The following is a 16,279-nucleotide window of genomic DNA, read 5'->3' on the forward strand; positions in this document are numbered from 1 at the left end:
TTGTGGCACGGCACTCTCATGACCACAGAGGAGCAAAGAAAGGTTTGTAGAGATGCCACCCAGGTGTGCTGGCGTCACCCAGTGGAGGCCCCTGAGTCGTCTCCCCGCTACTCCTATGCTGGAATATCTGGGTGTCTGTAGAGTGACAATTCGCCCACCAGAACAAGTACCAGACTCCCCTGGAGGCTTGTGAACACTTGGGTGCTGGGTGCCCTCCAGAGGTTCTGACTCAGTGGGTCTGGGCCAGGGCCTGAGAACCTGCATTTTGAGCAAGTCCTGGGGCCATGCGCCTTGAGCCCTTTTTGAGCGACAGCTCACCTCATTTCATCTTCCCATGGCTATGGGGCGGCAATGATAAATTTCTATTTTCTGGGTGACCAGCCCAAGGCCCAAAGAGGCAAGCTGACTTGCCGGAGGTCCTGCAGCTGGTAAGAGGGTTCCCAGGCCCGGCTCCCTGTCCCTGTGTCACTGTGTGGCAGAGTACGCTCTGTCAGTGGGTCCCCGGGCAGTGCAGTTTGGGCTTAGGGCCCCACAGCGCCCAGCTTGAAGTCACACAGCCTCCTCGAGCCTTCATCTCGTCTCAGCTGAGGTCTGCGGAAAGGAAGCAGCAGCCACTCCCTGCATCACCACGGCCTCCCCCAGGGGCCAGCAGCTTTTCCGTGCTGCAGCTTTGGGGATGAGGGGCTGAGGCACAGGACGGTGCATCCCGGGACATCAGGACACGAGAAGGCTGAGGAAGGCTGCAGAGTCTGAGGGAGGGGGGCTGGGAAGGGATGCTTTCGAGCACCCCAGGGGAGTGGTCCACGGGGGGCCCATGCAGAGGGACTGTGTGAGGTAGAAGGCCCACCAGGTGCCCCCCCAATCCCTTGTGGGCTGCAGTGTGTTAGAACATGTGGGGACACATTACCGCAAGTCCACGGAAAGGGGGTGGCTGCCTGGAAAGAAGGTGACTGTTATAGATTAGATTGTGTCCCCCTCCTCAAGTGCACACGTTAAAGCCCTAACCCACCAGTGTGATTGTATTTGCAGATGGCCTTCAAGGAGGTGATTAAGGTTGAATGGGGTCAAAAGTGTGGGACCCTGACCCAGTAGGACTGGTGGCCTTATGAGAAGAAGAGCCACCAGGGATGCATGCATACAGGAAAGGAATGACATCGAGAAGGTGGCCGTCTAGTGGCCAAAGAGAGAGGCTCCAAGGAGAACCAGCCCTGCAGCCATGTTGGTCTTGGACTTTCAGCCTCCAGACCTGGGAGAAACAAAATTCTGTTGTGTAAGCCCGAGTCTGTGGTCTTCTGTTATGACAGCCCAAGCTGATGAAGACAGTAACAGAATGAGGTTGAGCCTGTCACCACTCACCACTGTGATAGGATGTGGGGACCAACGGTGTCAGCATCACCAGGAGCTCCTGAGAACGGCAGACTCTCGGGCCCCACTGCAGACCTGCTGGACCAGAATCTGCATTTTGACAAGTCCCTCCCACCCCGTGTTATGCACTCCCAGCGACATCTTTTCCTGTTTATCTGGGGGAGGTCCCCGAAAGGCTCTGGAAACACCAGCAGTAATCAGCATCTCCACACCCGTGTGCCGTGGTCCTTCCTGGTAGAAGTGGTGTAAACAAGCTAACAGCCTGTGAGGAGGTGGCAAAGGTTTTATTGCACAAACTATTCAGATTTGTCCATAAAAGATACATCACAGAAATGTTTTAGAAATCAAACCAGTTTTATTGAAACAACAGCAATGTGGTCCCTGTTCATGCAAAGCACAATGTTTCGTTTTGGGTTTTGTTTTTTTTTTACAATAAACATTTGTACATGGGAAGTAGTAAAATACATCATTTTTCATAGAAAAAAGCACACATGTAAGCTGCGGGCTGAGTGAGCCTACAGACACTATGAAATGTCAGAACACGATGGAACGGAAATCTGGAGCCAACCAACACTCATCACTTGGGGGCAGGAGACCCAGAAACGCCGCGGGCCCAATGGGCCATCTTTTTATGGGGTAAGTGCGTGCCAATGGCGCCAATGGGCCCTGCTAAACGCAAAATTAGAGGTGGTCCCTGATTACAGGGCTTATAATTTTAGTCTTAGTTTTCATTTTCCGAAGAAAAATGTTTCCAGTTTCAAAATGTTCGGGAGGATGAAAAGGACACAAGCCTGGCTCTGGGAGAGGACTCTGTGTTCCAGCAATGGGCCCATGCACTGAAGCAGGCAGGAAGCCAGGGACACAATTTAAAATGAGGGGGTCTACTGGCTCTGGAAACTCCAGGTTCTGCCACGGGTGGGAGGCGGCAAAAGCAAACCCACTGACGTTCCCCTGGACGGCCACTAATTCCCAAATCCCACCTTGTAGGCTCGACACAGGCACAGGCACAGCCACAGGCACGGCCACAGCCACAAAATGCTGGTGACAGGCAGAAGTCCAGCACATAGTATCTGGAAGTTTCCAAGTACCTCAGAGCTTTGGAGGCAACCAGACACCGTGTCTGACAGGCTGACCAAACTCCTTCGCTCTGATGTTTGGGTTGAACAGCCAGAACCTGTGAGTTACTACAGCCCGAAATGCACACGGGAAAGCTCAGGCCCACTCATTTCAGTTCTGTCCAGCGAGGAGCTTCACTGCTGACGCAGACTCCCCGAAGTGGGCGGGGAGAAGCTATTCACCTGCAGTCTTTGCATGGATTAGGAACACACTCAAGAATGCACCAGGCTTCCCCCACCCTGCTGATTCCTTTGCCTTTGAAATATTTTGATGAAGAGTGAAATCAAATTTGGAACTGGCGTTCGAGAAAGTGATCTATCAGCCAGCCTGGCTCTGGAGGGTGGAATTTTACCTTCTGTAAAGAAACGCTGTTTACAAAAGGGTATTTTATTTCACTGTGGGTTTTGGTCTGGGCTTATGAAGAACTTTCGTAAAGTGATGGGAGCCAGAGAGCACCACACTCCTCGGAGCCTCGGGAACGTTTGGCAAGAGCTGTTCCCCCAAAACAGGAAGAGACATCCTCCTAGAGTGTTAGCCTCTCCTGTGGTTGTTCCGCCGCAGGAGGATTTCATAACCACAGACTGTTCCCCTTCCCAGAGCTGCCAACCTCGGTGGAGAAGGCACTAAGGAATCCAGTCCTCCCTCTGCTAAAAAATAGGTCATCCAACAGAAGGGGAATCTGCACATTTAATTGTCATTTTCAAAAAAGCAGCCACCGAACAGCGCTTCTCGGGCTGCTCGTAGACACCTCAGTGAAACCAACAGAATTGCTCGCGAAGCAAAGACCCTGGTGTGAACTATGACACATAAACCAGCCCGGGCTGGAGGCGAGCCACGATGGGCAGGGGGCGGAGCAAGGATCCTGGTTCATTAGTCCTCAATGAGACCAAACGTCACGGCAGCAAACAGACGGGCCACGTGCACAAACGGAAGGACAAAGACAAGATAAATCTCCAGAGTTACTACAGAACTCTAAAAAAACCCAGCACTGCTGTGTAGAGAGCCAGCCTGCTCGAGGCAGGGCGCCAGCCAGGACGGGGGCCAGGGCGGAGCCTGGGCCTCCCTTCCCCAGCCCCCATGTGGCCCATTTGTCTGACCAGCAAACATTAAATTCATTTTTCTCCATTGGTAGGGATGGACTGTGCTTTTACATTTTTTAAATAACTACCTTCTACCCCATTCCTGAAACTCCCCTGTGTGTGCTCAGTATGCCACGTCCCGCGCCCCAGAAGGCCTCACGCTGGGAGCTCCAGGTCTGGTGCCCCCTCTGCGGGTTAGGAATCCTCTCCCCCCACAGAAGGACACGTGGGAAGGGCCCTCTTGAGTGACTGTGTGTGCAGAGGGGGCACCAGAGGGAGCCCCCAGGCCTTAGCAGGACCAGTCACCCATTGTCCGGCCAGGCGCGGGAGGATGCTGTCTCTCCCCAGCACGGAGATGAGACGAGGCACGAAGGATGGGACATTGAACACCACTCCGAGGAAGTTTCCTGCCACTCCACATCCCCAGCCCACCCCGAAATGATAAAATAAAAATACAAAGCGAAACCCAGAAGCCCTCTGGAAGACCCCCCTTCTCCCCAGCACCAGAAGTTCACGGCCTGACAGCAAAGATCCGGAAGGCCTTTCCGTCTCGAGGGGTCCTCAAACTGCAAAAGAAGGAAGAGGACATGTTATCTGGGGAAGAAGGACTTTCTACAGGCACTCGCGCCGGGAAGGGAGTGCTGGGTGCCCCTCTGGTCCCTGTGGGAGAAGAACCATGGCCGAGGGACACTTCCCCACAGCTGCTGGAAAGAGAGCCTGCCCCATCCAGGAGCAGCTGGCAAATTCCATTCTCCCTGCCTGTGTCTGAATCTAGGTCAGGGTTGTTAAGTGATTGGCTTTAAACTCCGGGATGTACTGGCCCCAGTCTGTCTGAATTGAATTCTTCCTCCAAGACTTCTGCCTGATTTTTGCTAACACCTGTCAACCCAAATAGTGGCCATCTGGCCAACCGATCAATAGGATGGGGTTACACCAACAACGCATTGCTGCTGTTATTGAAACAGGCACCTCGACTGCACTCAGGTTTTATGCCGAGCACTGTGCAAAGGGCTTCATCAACGCCTCTTACCTTCCTCACCAGGGAGCTGCTGTTAAGCTTCCCATTTTATTGGCAAGGAGATTGGGCGATCACCCCCATGATCCAGCTTTAAATCATTGCGATCACTCCCAAAAGATCTTTCACGCCCATTTATAATCAATTGCCCTCCTTCTGGGCCCCAGCAACTTCGGTCTGTACAGATTAGCCCATTCTGGGCATTTCAGGTAAATGGAACCCTGCACTACGTGGCCTTTTCTGGCTGGCCTATTTCACGAGCATGAAGTTCTCGAGGTTCAGCGCTGTAGCAGCATGACCGGTATTTCATTCCTTTTCATTGCCAAATGATATTCTGTGATGAGGAAATACCATCTTTCATTTCCATTCTTCAGCTGATAGGCATTTAGACTCCACCTTTGGCTATTACAGATAATGCTGTTGTGAGCATTTGTATGCAAGTGTGTGTGTGGACATTCATTTACAATTCTTTTGGGTGGAGACCCGGGTGCAGAATTGCTGGGCTGTATGTTCAATGCCTATTTAATTTTTTAACTGCCGTGCTGTTTTCCACAGCCGCCGCACCATTTTACATCCCCAGTGGTTGTGCCTGAGGGGTCCCCATGTCTTCTCACCCCTCCCACATTTGCTACTGTGTCATGGCCATTGGCCACGGCTTTCTGTGCACAGACTCGTTTCTCTGGCTTTTTGTTCAACTGCAAGGTATTCTACTGTATTAAAGTATTATAACATACTTAACTGAGTCCTTTTTAATAAATAGTTATTTGTAAGCTTTTGTTTCTGCAAACAATGCTACGGAGAACAGCCTTGTCTGAGACATTTTGCAAATGTACGAGCACGCCCACCCAAGGACAGGCTCCCAGAGGTGAAATTGTGGGATGGAGGGGTGCGGGCACTCGCGGTCTGCACAGCTCGCCAAATCGCCCTCCGGGAGGCCTGTACCCACTGGCGACTCCCATCAACCATGCGTGAGGCGGCCCGAGCAACCCGCAGGCCTGCCAACACAGCATGTCATCTGTCTTTTTGTTCTCCGCCAATCTAAACTAGGAATGGCATCCAAATACAGTTTTAATTTGCATTTTGCTCATTAAGAATGAGCTTAAGATGAAAGCCCAGCCACAACTTCAGCGTGATTTCCTCAGAACTCCCCGTCCAGACAAGAGGCATCCAGGCTGGACACTGCTGGCTGGACAGATGGCCTTGCCCTCTCGTCTGCTTGCTAAGGTCAGAGATCCTTGGGGAATACACTGCTGGGAATTCCCATCCCTCCCACCCTTCCCATGACAGCCTCAGGCTTTTCGCTACCCTGGGACTGAACTTTTGAAACACAGATCTGGTAGGCGCCCCTGGTGAGATGGAGCTGTGAGGAGGGGCCAGGGGCCCAGAAACAGCAGAAGGCTTGACCTGGCGGCCTCAGTGTCGGCTGTCCCTGCCGGACCACACCAGGGCTGGATTTGCTGCGTCTGCCTGGCTGGTTTCTGGAAACCAGGTCCCAGGGCCCTCCTCAGCCTGCCAGGTGGCAAGATTTCCCCAGATTCCTTGCCTAAATGAATAGTCTGGGAGAACCACCCAGAGCCACAACACACTTGGCTCTTCCGCATGGTGGGCCAACCACATGGTGAAAATCACCAGGATTCGTGTCTCCTCTGACTTACTACTGCAAATTCTGTGGATGGGGCAGTGGGTTCTACAATTCCCAGGGTCCTAAACGACACAGGGACTGGGGCCACTCAGGCTGTCATCTAGATGGGTACCTTGAGCTACATGGAAGTCTTGCCTGGACCTACCCAGCAGCTTTACTGAACAACTCATCCACCTCGGAGGCAAGAGCAGGCCTGCTAACCTGGGTGTGTATTTGTTTACACATCACTCACTGTGCCGAGGCTGCCAAAGGGGTCAGTGTGACAGTGCCAGGTGTCGGCCCCATGCACGGCCTCAGGCAAGGGATCCCCACTTTCGGGTGGCTGGAAACACCTTTAGAGAGTCCATTTGCTCGTGCCTTGAATATTTGCTAAGCACCAGTCCCTCCAGGTGAGCAGACAGTTGTGTACATTTGAAATGAGTGTGATTTGAGAAATTATAGAATAACCCATCTTTCTAAATCTTGCCCTCTGATTCTGTTTTGGGATTAGTTTGTAACTCCCATGCATATGTGAAGTGAGTATAAATTGGCACAGCATTTCTGGGTAAGTTTCGTAAAAGGTATTGAACAATTTTAATAAAGAGTATTAAAAATCCTTCAATCAGTTCTGAACAGACTCAGCAGTTTGTCTGTCATTCAACAGTGTTTACTGAGTGCCTACTATGTGCTGGGCACTGGGTTTGGTATTGGAGACGTGTTACAGAACTAAGGGCGGTTCTTGCCTTCGTGGAGCTTACAGTCTAGGGCACGGGAGATAAACAGCCAAATACATGTACGCAATAATTTCAGAGGGTGGTGGGTCCTGGGAGGAAAATAAAATCCAGGGCAGGGGGATCACATCAGATGTGAGAGGAGGAGGGCGACTGTAGACTCACTGGTAGGCGAGTGCTTCCTCATGAAGGTGGAGTTTGTGTGTGGATCTGAATGACAAGGGGGACCTAGCCACAGGAACACACAGGAGTGGGAACATCCAGGGTTGGATAAAGCACGTGCAAAGGCCCTGAGGTGAGAGTGGTCTCGGTGTGCTCCGGGAGCAGGGAGCGGGCTGGTGAGGTGGCATGCTGCACCGAGGAGGAGCCACGCTCCAGGAGGGGTGCCGAAGTGGGCGGGACAGGCACCGGGTGAAACCCCGTGTGGTCAGGGGACAGGAGTTTGCTTTCACTGCAATGGAAAGCCATCGGGGGCAAGGTTCAAACCGGAGAGAGACATACTGTGCTGTACATAAAGAGGCCAATTTGGCAGCTGTGCCTGTTCTACTGACAGGAAGTTACCTAAAGAAAGTGTTACAAAGGCACGGGCTTGTGCCCCTGCCTTTGCGGCGTTGTTTATCACGGTCAATAAAAGAGGAAACAACACCATGCCCGTGGACTGGGTGAAGGGATGGTCTCTCACACAAGCGACAGTGTCTGCCCCTGAAATGAAGGTGTGGCCACACCAAGCAGGACTTGGAAAGACAGCCACACCCTGTGGCCGGCTGAAAAAAACAATCGCAGAATGATACAGATGGTATGAAACCATTCCATAAAAAAATTAAACGTACGGTGTTGGCATGTAATCAGAAGAAGTTTGGAAGGAAACAGCAGAATGTGTATTAGTTCTTCCTGGGTGTTGCAGTTTTAGGGATGGTAACTTCTTAAAATTAGTTGCATTGTTTTTGTAATTCCTCTAATCTTACTTTAAAAAGAAGAAAGGAGAGGCGGAAGAAGAGAGAGGAAGGAAGGAAGGAAGGGAGGGAGGGAGGAAGGAAGGAGGGAAAACCAACATAGAAATTTCCCTGTACAACTTGGGAGGAAACTAAATTGGCCTGGGAAGCTTTTGAGAAGTTCTCTTTGGTTGACTCAGTTTACGAGGAAAACTACTTGATGAGCTGTGACTAGGGCGCTGTGGGAAATGTCGTGTCTGCAGCCTCAGGTGGGGTCCCTATCTCAGCCCTGGTTAATGATTCCCAACTTCCGAGGGCCATTCTCCCTGCCCTGGGTGCTGACATTGCCTCCGTGCCCCCAGGTCCACCCAGCACACATTCTCCTCACTTCAAACAGGTGCTGCCTCAGTCCTCTATGATGTCGTCCTACCCACCCAACCTGACAGTAACCACAGGAGATCTCTAAGGTTCTTCCCACCTACAGAAGGGAACCAAGGCTCTGTGAGGTGACACCAATTCCTCCAAATGCAACACCTACTCCAGGCGCAGCTGGGATGTAGACTCAGGTCTATCAAGGCTCTGGGCCCCCTTTCCTGAATGGATGGGCTATGGACAGGCCACTCTGAAGATGCCATTGGCTAACCCAGACCGCAGTGGGGGGCTTAGATGCTGGGAGCCCCTTGGGAGGCAGGGGCCTGCAGGTCCGTGAAGAGCTGCAAAGCCAGGGCTATGTCCGGGGACTCAGCCCTGCCAGCACACAGGACTCAGGGAGGGAAATTGGCCACCACACCGCAGAGCCTGGATTAAAGACAGATCACAGCTGGCAGCTCCCGGAGCAGGGTGACCTGTCCTGGGAGGGATCGAGCATCTGTCCACGTCATCGTTGGTATATTTGCCAACCTCCTTGTGAAATCTGCCTTAAAAAATGGTCCTGGTCTAAGAAAAAGTCCTGCACTGGTATGCATACAGAAGTCCAGCTTCTTCCCCAGACCAGTCAGACAAAGCCCAGCCCCAGCGCAAAGGCTCTTCTGGACGCCCCTCCCTTCCTCTGCTGCCCTTCGCACGCCCATGTGAGAGAGGCAAGGGGCCTGTCCTCTGACGTCCCGATTCTGTGTGGCCACCTTTCAAAACTTTCAGGAAATCCTCTTCCACTATAGAAAAAGCTCACTGCTTAAACAATACTGCTTTGAGGCAAAACCAGCTTAGGGCCACATGCTGACCATTCTCTTCAGGAGAGCTCGCTGGTTTGTTGATAGACTGAAGATTTCCTGAATCCGAAACGCGGTCTGCTGTGAGTGGGTGCCATGTGGCCAAAGCCCCTACTCCCCTAGAGACCGACTGCGGCCACTCTCAGGTCCCAGCAGACGTTGGGGCAGAGGCACCCTCTGGTCCCTGGCTGACTCCCACAATCTCTCATGGGAATAGGCTGCAGGGAAACTTCTCGGCCCTGGGCTCTGCACAGAGGGTGGCTGTGGGTCCCCCTAAACAAGGGGAAGACAGGACATAGCCACACCCAGACGGCCACACATCCCCTGCAACTATGTGACCAAGGAGGCACCTCTGAACAGCGAGACCGAGTTCTGCTTGACGTGCTCAGCTCTCTGCACCTCCCTCCACAACGGGAGCGCCCTGTGCCCTGCTACCATCCTTTCTGCATTGCTGGACCCCCGACTGGACGACAAGCCCCATGTGGGCCGAGGTCAGGCGGGTTTCCTGCTGGGTCCCGGCACCCGGGACACAGTAAGTAAGGCCTGGCCAAGTGCAACGCGTCCGATGGGCGAGTGCATGTTCGAAGGGTGGACGCAAGGAGGAATGAATGAGTTCCTGTGAAATGCTTCACTCCTTGTCCTGAAAGATACTTCGTGCAGGTTATTTCTTACAATCGCGTTATTTAAACCTGCGCGGTTTGCAGCAGACCGCAGGCGTTATGTCGCAGAAGGAAGGGCTGCCAGTTTTATCGGATGCTCTCCACGGGTCACCAGTAGGTGTTTTGTGCACTACCTCATTTCAGTGTCATGGCAACCATTTGCTAGAGGAGGGACTGAGGCTCAGGGACACTGCCTACCCAAGGACAAAGTGTAGCAGGGTCCAGACGCCATCGGCCCCACGTGCCCGCCTGGCCTGGCCTCTCCCACTGCATATGCGGGTGGACTATGGCATCTCGGGGCCGTGGGCCCTGGTGCAGGGCCTGGCACACTGTATGCAGTATGTGAATGACTCTTAATGGCAAAATATCCAAATCCTGTGCAGGGTTGACTGTGCGTACCGGGGACACGGTCACCTTCCCTCACCCTTGCAGTAGTGGCTGTCACCCTCCAGTGTGCGTCAGGACCCCGGAAAGCGCGTCCCACACAGCCGGCTGAGCCCACTCTGGGAGTTCCAACTCAGATCTGAGGTGGCCCCAGAATCTGCTTTTCTAACAAGCCCCTAGTTGATCGGGAGGCTGTTAGTCTGGAGAGCCCACGTTGGGATCCCCCAAACCGTACCACTATTTGGGGGGCAGAAGCTATCACTTTCCCCTTTACAGGTGAGGAAACTAAGGCACAGAAAGGTGGATTAACCCACTCAGGCAGTATCCATCATGGCGACGCTGCAGAAATCACACCTCTCTGAAACGTGCGCCTCTGAATACATTGGCGGCTGCAGCCACTGTGGGCTGGGAAAGGCTGCCTAGAAGAGACTGCTAATGACAGTGGTGACCCAGTGGGTCCCCTGGGGAGAGAGAAAGACGGGCCTCCCTGGGGCGGGGGGTTGTGTAACAGTGGGAAAGGAGCCAATTCCGGGACCCCCTCTCTGTCTCCTGCCTCCCCAGACGCCCTCCTGTGGGGCTGCACAATGAGCCCTTGTCACAGCCCTGGGAGCCGCTGGTGTGTCCGCAAGGATAGTGCAGGCCGGGAACAAAGGCCGACCTACCACGACTGCTTCTCTCAAAATGCTCAACAGATTGGTGCCCTGGGACCTCTTTCCAGCCCGGCCAGGAAATTCCACCTCATCAGCTGCTTCATTTCCCTCCCATTAAATCAATGGAATTTCCCTTCATTAAGCTTTTCCCAAACAAAGGCTGCAAATGTTGAGGGAGAAATTGCGCGAGCAGTTTGCGCTAGCTGTCCGGAGCTGCGGCAGTGACTGCGCAGGGGCCCCTGGGAAGAAACGCGTGCGGCTAGCACCCCTAGATTTTGCCAGGCCTTCGCACCTTCCGGAGGCTCCAAAGTGCTCCGGGAAGATGGGAATGTGGGGGCAGGCGCTGGCGCCACGGAGCCACGAAACCTGAAGCTTCAAGGGGCCTCGGCGGACTGTGTTCTTGACTCTATGCCTTTTCTAAAAAGGGCCCCTCGGAGGTAGCCTTTGGCATTCCCCTCCATTATGGGCTGAATGGCGCCCTCTCCGCAATTCACACTCTGAAGTCCCAACCCCCAGACCCTCAGAGCGTGGGGGTATTTGGAGATGGGGCCTCCAAAGAGGTCATTAAATTAAAAGGAGGCCACGAGTAGGGGCCCCAACCCAGTAGGGCGGGTGTCCTCATACGAGGAGCTGGGCACCATCTCTATTACTACCAGCCACCTTGTGAGGTAGACACCTCCTGTCATCCCCGCATCTCAGGTGAGAAGACCGAGGCTCCGAGAAATCAGGCTGCTCACTCAAGTCACGGAGCTGGCAAGACGCGGCTCCTGGGTCTGTGGGGTTCCTGACCCTCTGCCCTTATTTGTGTGATGGTATGTAACTGTATTATTATGTAGCCCTACATAACCCTTGTTAACTACAATTTGACCCCACTGTTTTGTGGGGAGGGCAGGCTCGCACACACATAGAAAAGAGACCAGAAGGACAGACAGCAAAGATCTAATGGCAACTCCCCCAGGTGACAGGTTATGGATGATTGTTTTTCTATGGGCTCATCTGATGTTTTTAAATTTTCTAAAAAGTCATGCATTGGCAATAGAAAGGAAAAGGTTCTTATTTTTAAAAAAGAAAGGGCCCTGGCTGGTGTAGCTCAGTGGATTGAGCACGGGCCTGTGAACCACACGATCGCGGTTCGATTCCCAGTCAGGGCGCATGCCTGGGTTGTAGGCCAGTTCCCAGCAGGGGATGCACGAGAAGCAACCACACATTGATGTTTCTCTTCCTCTTTCCTTCCCTTCCCCTCTAAAGATAAATAAATAAAATATTAAAAAAAGAAAAAAGAAATGAAGGGGAGAGAACAGGCTTGTCCTGGGTGTGCTAGTAGGAGCTAATGCGAGTCTGCCCAAGCTTCATTTTAAAAGGCACCATCGTGGGCCCTCCTGCCAGGCCCCCCCACACCCCCGGCGCTGCCCCCATCGGCCTTGAGTGCCGAGCACGGGAGAGCATAGCCCTACCTGTCAGACTGGACCCCGTTCCTGAGCGAGCCCACGTACGTCTTCTTTTTGTCGACGGGCATCACGTCCACGTAGCCCCCACTCTCGTCCCTGATGACGCCCGCGTGCACCGCGGCCTTGCACACGCTTGAGGTCTGAAAGCACAGGAAGGACTGCGATCAATGACAAGGAAGTTAGGCCACTGCAGGGCGGTTGGCCTCCTGCTTGGTGGCCAGGTCGGTGGGGTGTTGGCCACGTCAACCCCAAGGACATGACTGTCACCACCTTGATTCCTCAGTGGTCTCTCCAGAGAGACCTAACTTCATTCATTCATTCATTCATTTGTTCGACAAATATTTTCTGAGCATTCACTATGTGCTGGGCACTGTCCTAGATGCAGGGGGTTCCACAGGGGACAAAATAAAGACTTTGCCCTCACAGAGTGGAGGGAGACAGACAAGCAGGCGGACAAAACAAGTGACTCAGGCTATGAAAACACAAGTCAGATCATGAGAAAAAATGACAGAGTGGAGGAGCAATGTTAGAACAGCTAATAGGGGAAGATGGTTCTTTTTTAAAAAATATATTTTATTGATTATGCTATTACAGTTGTCCCATTCCCCCCTTCATTCCCCTCCACCCTGCACACCCCCTCCCACCAAATTCCTCCCCTTTAGTTCATGTCCATGTGCTATAAGTCCTGTAGCTTCTATATTTCCCACACTACTCTTGCCTTCCCGCTGTCTATTTTATCCCCACCATCTATGCTACTTATTCTCTGTACCTTCTTCCTGCCTCTCCTCCTCCCACTCCCCTGTTCCTAACCCTCCATGTGATCTCCATTTCTGTGGCTCCACTCCTGATCTAGCTGTGGAAGATTGTTCTTGATATAACATTTGAACTTAGATCTGATTGACAAAAAGAAACCAGCCACAGCCATGGGATTATCAATGGGTGGCAGCGCCTCCCAGGCCGAGGAAGCAGCACGTGCAAAGGCCCTAGGGCCCTGTCCAAGGAACAGAGAGAGGACCAGGGAGGCTGAGTAAGGCAGAAAGTGGCAGGAGCGGTGGGAGGGGTGAGCAGGGGCTAGTCATGTGGGTCTGTGAGGACCACAGCCGGGGTCCGAATTTATTCTAAGTGCCAAAGGAGCTGCTGGGTTTCAAGTAGGGGCAGGGCGTACTGTTTTCTCAATTCATCACATAGTCCCATTCCTGGGTAATAAAACCCTTGAGTTAGACATTCATTAGGACCTTAACTTATCCACTAGAAAAATGGGTCAGGTTGTCTGAGTAATGAATTGACATTTCTCAAGTTCGTTCGGGGGCGGAGTGGCTGGTGTTTGCTGAAGATGCAGGCTCCGGGGCCCCACCTACAGGGTCCGTCTCCCCAGACAGAGGCCCTGTGGCCGGGTGCACACTCAGGGTGCAGACCCAGGGAGGCAGCACCCTTGTGCCTCTTCCGTCATCCTGTCATCCGGCCTGAACTACAACCCACTCCAGCCTTGCCAATGGGTCCCCATCTTCATAGCGACTCGGCCACCTGCAGCAGCTGATGACAGGGCTGAGATGCCCCCACCCTTCCCCACGGGATTCAGTGGCCCTGGGCTGAAGCTCAAGCCTCAGGATTTTAAACGTTATGTGAACTTTGGGGAAGTGGGGGATACCAAATGGCCCCCGTGACACCCAGTGATGGGCTCAACCAGACTCACTGAGTCAGTTGCTCAGTCTAGTCCAGCAAGTTGCCAACTTAAAGACAGAAAGTCAGACCTGATACGTCCAGGGTGGGAGGACTGACTCTGGTCCCGCCTTCACTTACGACCTGGTGACCTGTGGCCATCACAGGGGGCTTTGCTGGTGGGCCCATGTGTGTCAAGGGTGGACAGGGTAGACAGGGCAGGTTAGCCGTGCTTTGTGTCATCCTATCTGGTGCATGGAGCAGGGCACAGAGGCCTCTGCCAACTGCGTCCTGACTGGGAAAAATGAAACACCACTGAGGCATGGGTCACTCAGCGGGGGGGCGTGGGGGGGGCGGGGTCTGGGCTTTGCTGTCTCTTCATGTCACCCCTCTGCATAGGAATCACCCGGTAATCACCTGTGGGGTGACTAAGCTCCCACCCGCTGGCTAACCGAGCTAGCACCTCCTTCATGAAGAGCGCGAGAGAGTGAAGAAGACAAGTCCTGTAGGATTCCACTCACAGACGGAGTCGAGAGGAGGCGACTTCCCATAAACAGAAAACAGGATGGAAATCACAAGGGCTGGGGAGGGGGCAGGGGGAGCTGCTGCTCGTGGGTGCAGCGTTTCAGATCTGCGAGATGAAAAACCGAGACCATTACTCAACGATGGAAGAGTATGCAACAGCACCGAAACCGTGCACCTAAACACGGTAAAGAGGGAAGTTGTGTGGTGCGTGTAGTTTACCACAATAGGAGAAGGAGGTAGAGAGAGGGACAGAGGGAGGGAGGGAGGGAGGAAGAGGGAGACAGAGAATGATCTACTTAAGTCTGGAGAAGAATGTTTTCTAGAAGTAACCAGTGCCGCCCCAAAGTGGTGAGCCAGCCTCTGTGATCCTGGCACAGCCCTCCAAGTTCCTTTGTCCCCCTGTGCTTACTACTGTCCCCAGCCACTCTGTGCGCGGAAGATGCACCCCGAACCACCCTTTGAATGGGACGAGCAGCCCATCTAGCAGGGCCCTACCTAACACAGGACATGAGAAAATAGAAGGAAGGGGGCTCTGAGCACGTGCTAAGTATCACTGAGCACGTTACCGCTCAGAACCTGCAGCCGGTTAGAGAGCTGCAACGGATCCTCTCAAGGGACAGGCCCCGCAGCTCTGCCCTTTGCACACGGGGCCAGTCCAGGAATTTGCTGATTTGGCACAAGAAGAAAAATGCTTCCTAGCAAAACATCTGCCCTCCCTGCCTGTCCCCTGGAAAGTTAATACTGCTGTTAAAAAGGTGGAGAGCCCCTGCCCTGACCCACGCGGGTCAAGGGGTTGGGCATCGTCCTGCAGAGCAAAAGGTCATGGGTTTGGTCCTGGTCGGGGTGCGTGTGACAGGTGACAGATGGACGTTTCTCTCCTTCTCTTTCTCCCTCACTTCCCCTGCACTAAAAATAAATAAATAAAATCTTTAAATTTTTGAAAAAGGTGGAGAGCCTCAGAGCCAGCTCACCCATTCATACTAGTGTCCAGAGAACTGGATTTCTTGACTGATTCTATGACTGATTTACCTGAAGGTCAGTTTTTTAAATCCTGCATTAATGCATCTCATCTTCAACAAATAGACAGATGGGAGTGGGGCCCTTGAGCCCGCAGTGGCCTCTAAGGGGTCTGTGAGGCCCTGGAGTTGCAGGCAGAACTCTGGGAGCCTGCAGGGTCAGCGAGAACTTCCCTGGGTTTAGTGCTGGGTGCAGGAGCGCCCTCAGTGCCAGGCTTTGCCCGGGGAGCCGTGCACTTCTGACCAGCTGTTGCCAAGGGGCGGTGTCTGTTGGTGCTCTGCCCTCTGGGACAGTCCTTTGTCTCCCGCTCCCAGAACATTTCTGGATGCCAGTGGCACAGTAGTTTTCCGTGATAACATCAAGCCACGGGCCGTGCCTGGGCAAACCTCACACCCAGCCCGATCTTTCTCCCGGGATGCGCCTAGTGTTCATCCCTTATCAACATCCACATCTTCAAGCCTGCTATAGCGGGCAACCTTTTTCCTTCCCTCTCATGCCCTCTTTCTCCCACACCTCTCTTTTCACTGAGCCTCCACATAGCCGCAGGGTGTCCGTTTTCTCTTCTCAGGGCCCCAGGCAACGCAGGTACCCGAATATTTGTTATCGACTGTTATCAGCGGAGATCGGGTCTCAGTGAGGCTGGAAACCACTCCTGCTTCCACCCCGTGTTGCCTGTGTGGCCTTGGATCACTGTTTTAGGGCCCAGGGTCTCTACTTTCTTTCTTTTTAAAGATTTTATTTATTTATTTTTAGAGAGAGGGGAAGGGAGGGAGAAAAAACAGGAGAGAAACACTGATCAGTTGGCCCTCACGCCCTCAACTGGAAACCCAGGCCATAACCCAGGCCTGTGCCCTGTCTGGGAATCGAATG

At 53.2% G+C, this 16,279-nt stretch overlaps 1 protein-coding gene across 1 annotated transcript in view; it reads right to left on the bottom strand.

The window, feature by feature from the left end:
* Positions 1 to 1,630: 1,630 nt before the first annotated feature.
* Positions 1,631 to 16,279, bottom strand: part of CRISPLD2 (cysteine rich secretory protein LCCL domain containing 2) — a 65,222-nt gene continuing 50,573 nt past the window's right edge. The window contains exons 14-15 of the mRNA XM_037040269.1: positions 12,215 to 12,348; positions 1,631 to 4,126 (exon numbers count right to left, since the gene is read on the bottom strand). Coding sequence (XP_036896164.1) covers positions 4,072 to 4,126; positions 12,215 to 12,348 — 189 coding nt within the window. The 3' untranslated portion in view covers positions 1,631 to 4,071. The remainder of the gene's footprint in view (positions 4,127 to 12,214; positions 12,349 to 16,279) is intronic.

Source organism: Sturnira hondurensis, unplaced genomic scaffold, assembly GCF_014824575.4.
Source record: "Sturnira hondurensis isolate 20B ecotype Veracruz unplaced genomic scaffold, ASM1482457v3 Scaffold0002597, whole genome shotgun sequence".
Classification (NCBI taxonomy): domain Eukaryota; kingdom Metazoa; phylum Chordata; class Mammalia; order Chiroptera; family Phyllostomidae; genus Sturnira; species Sturnira hondurensis.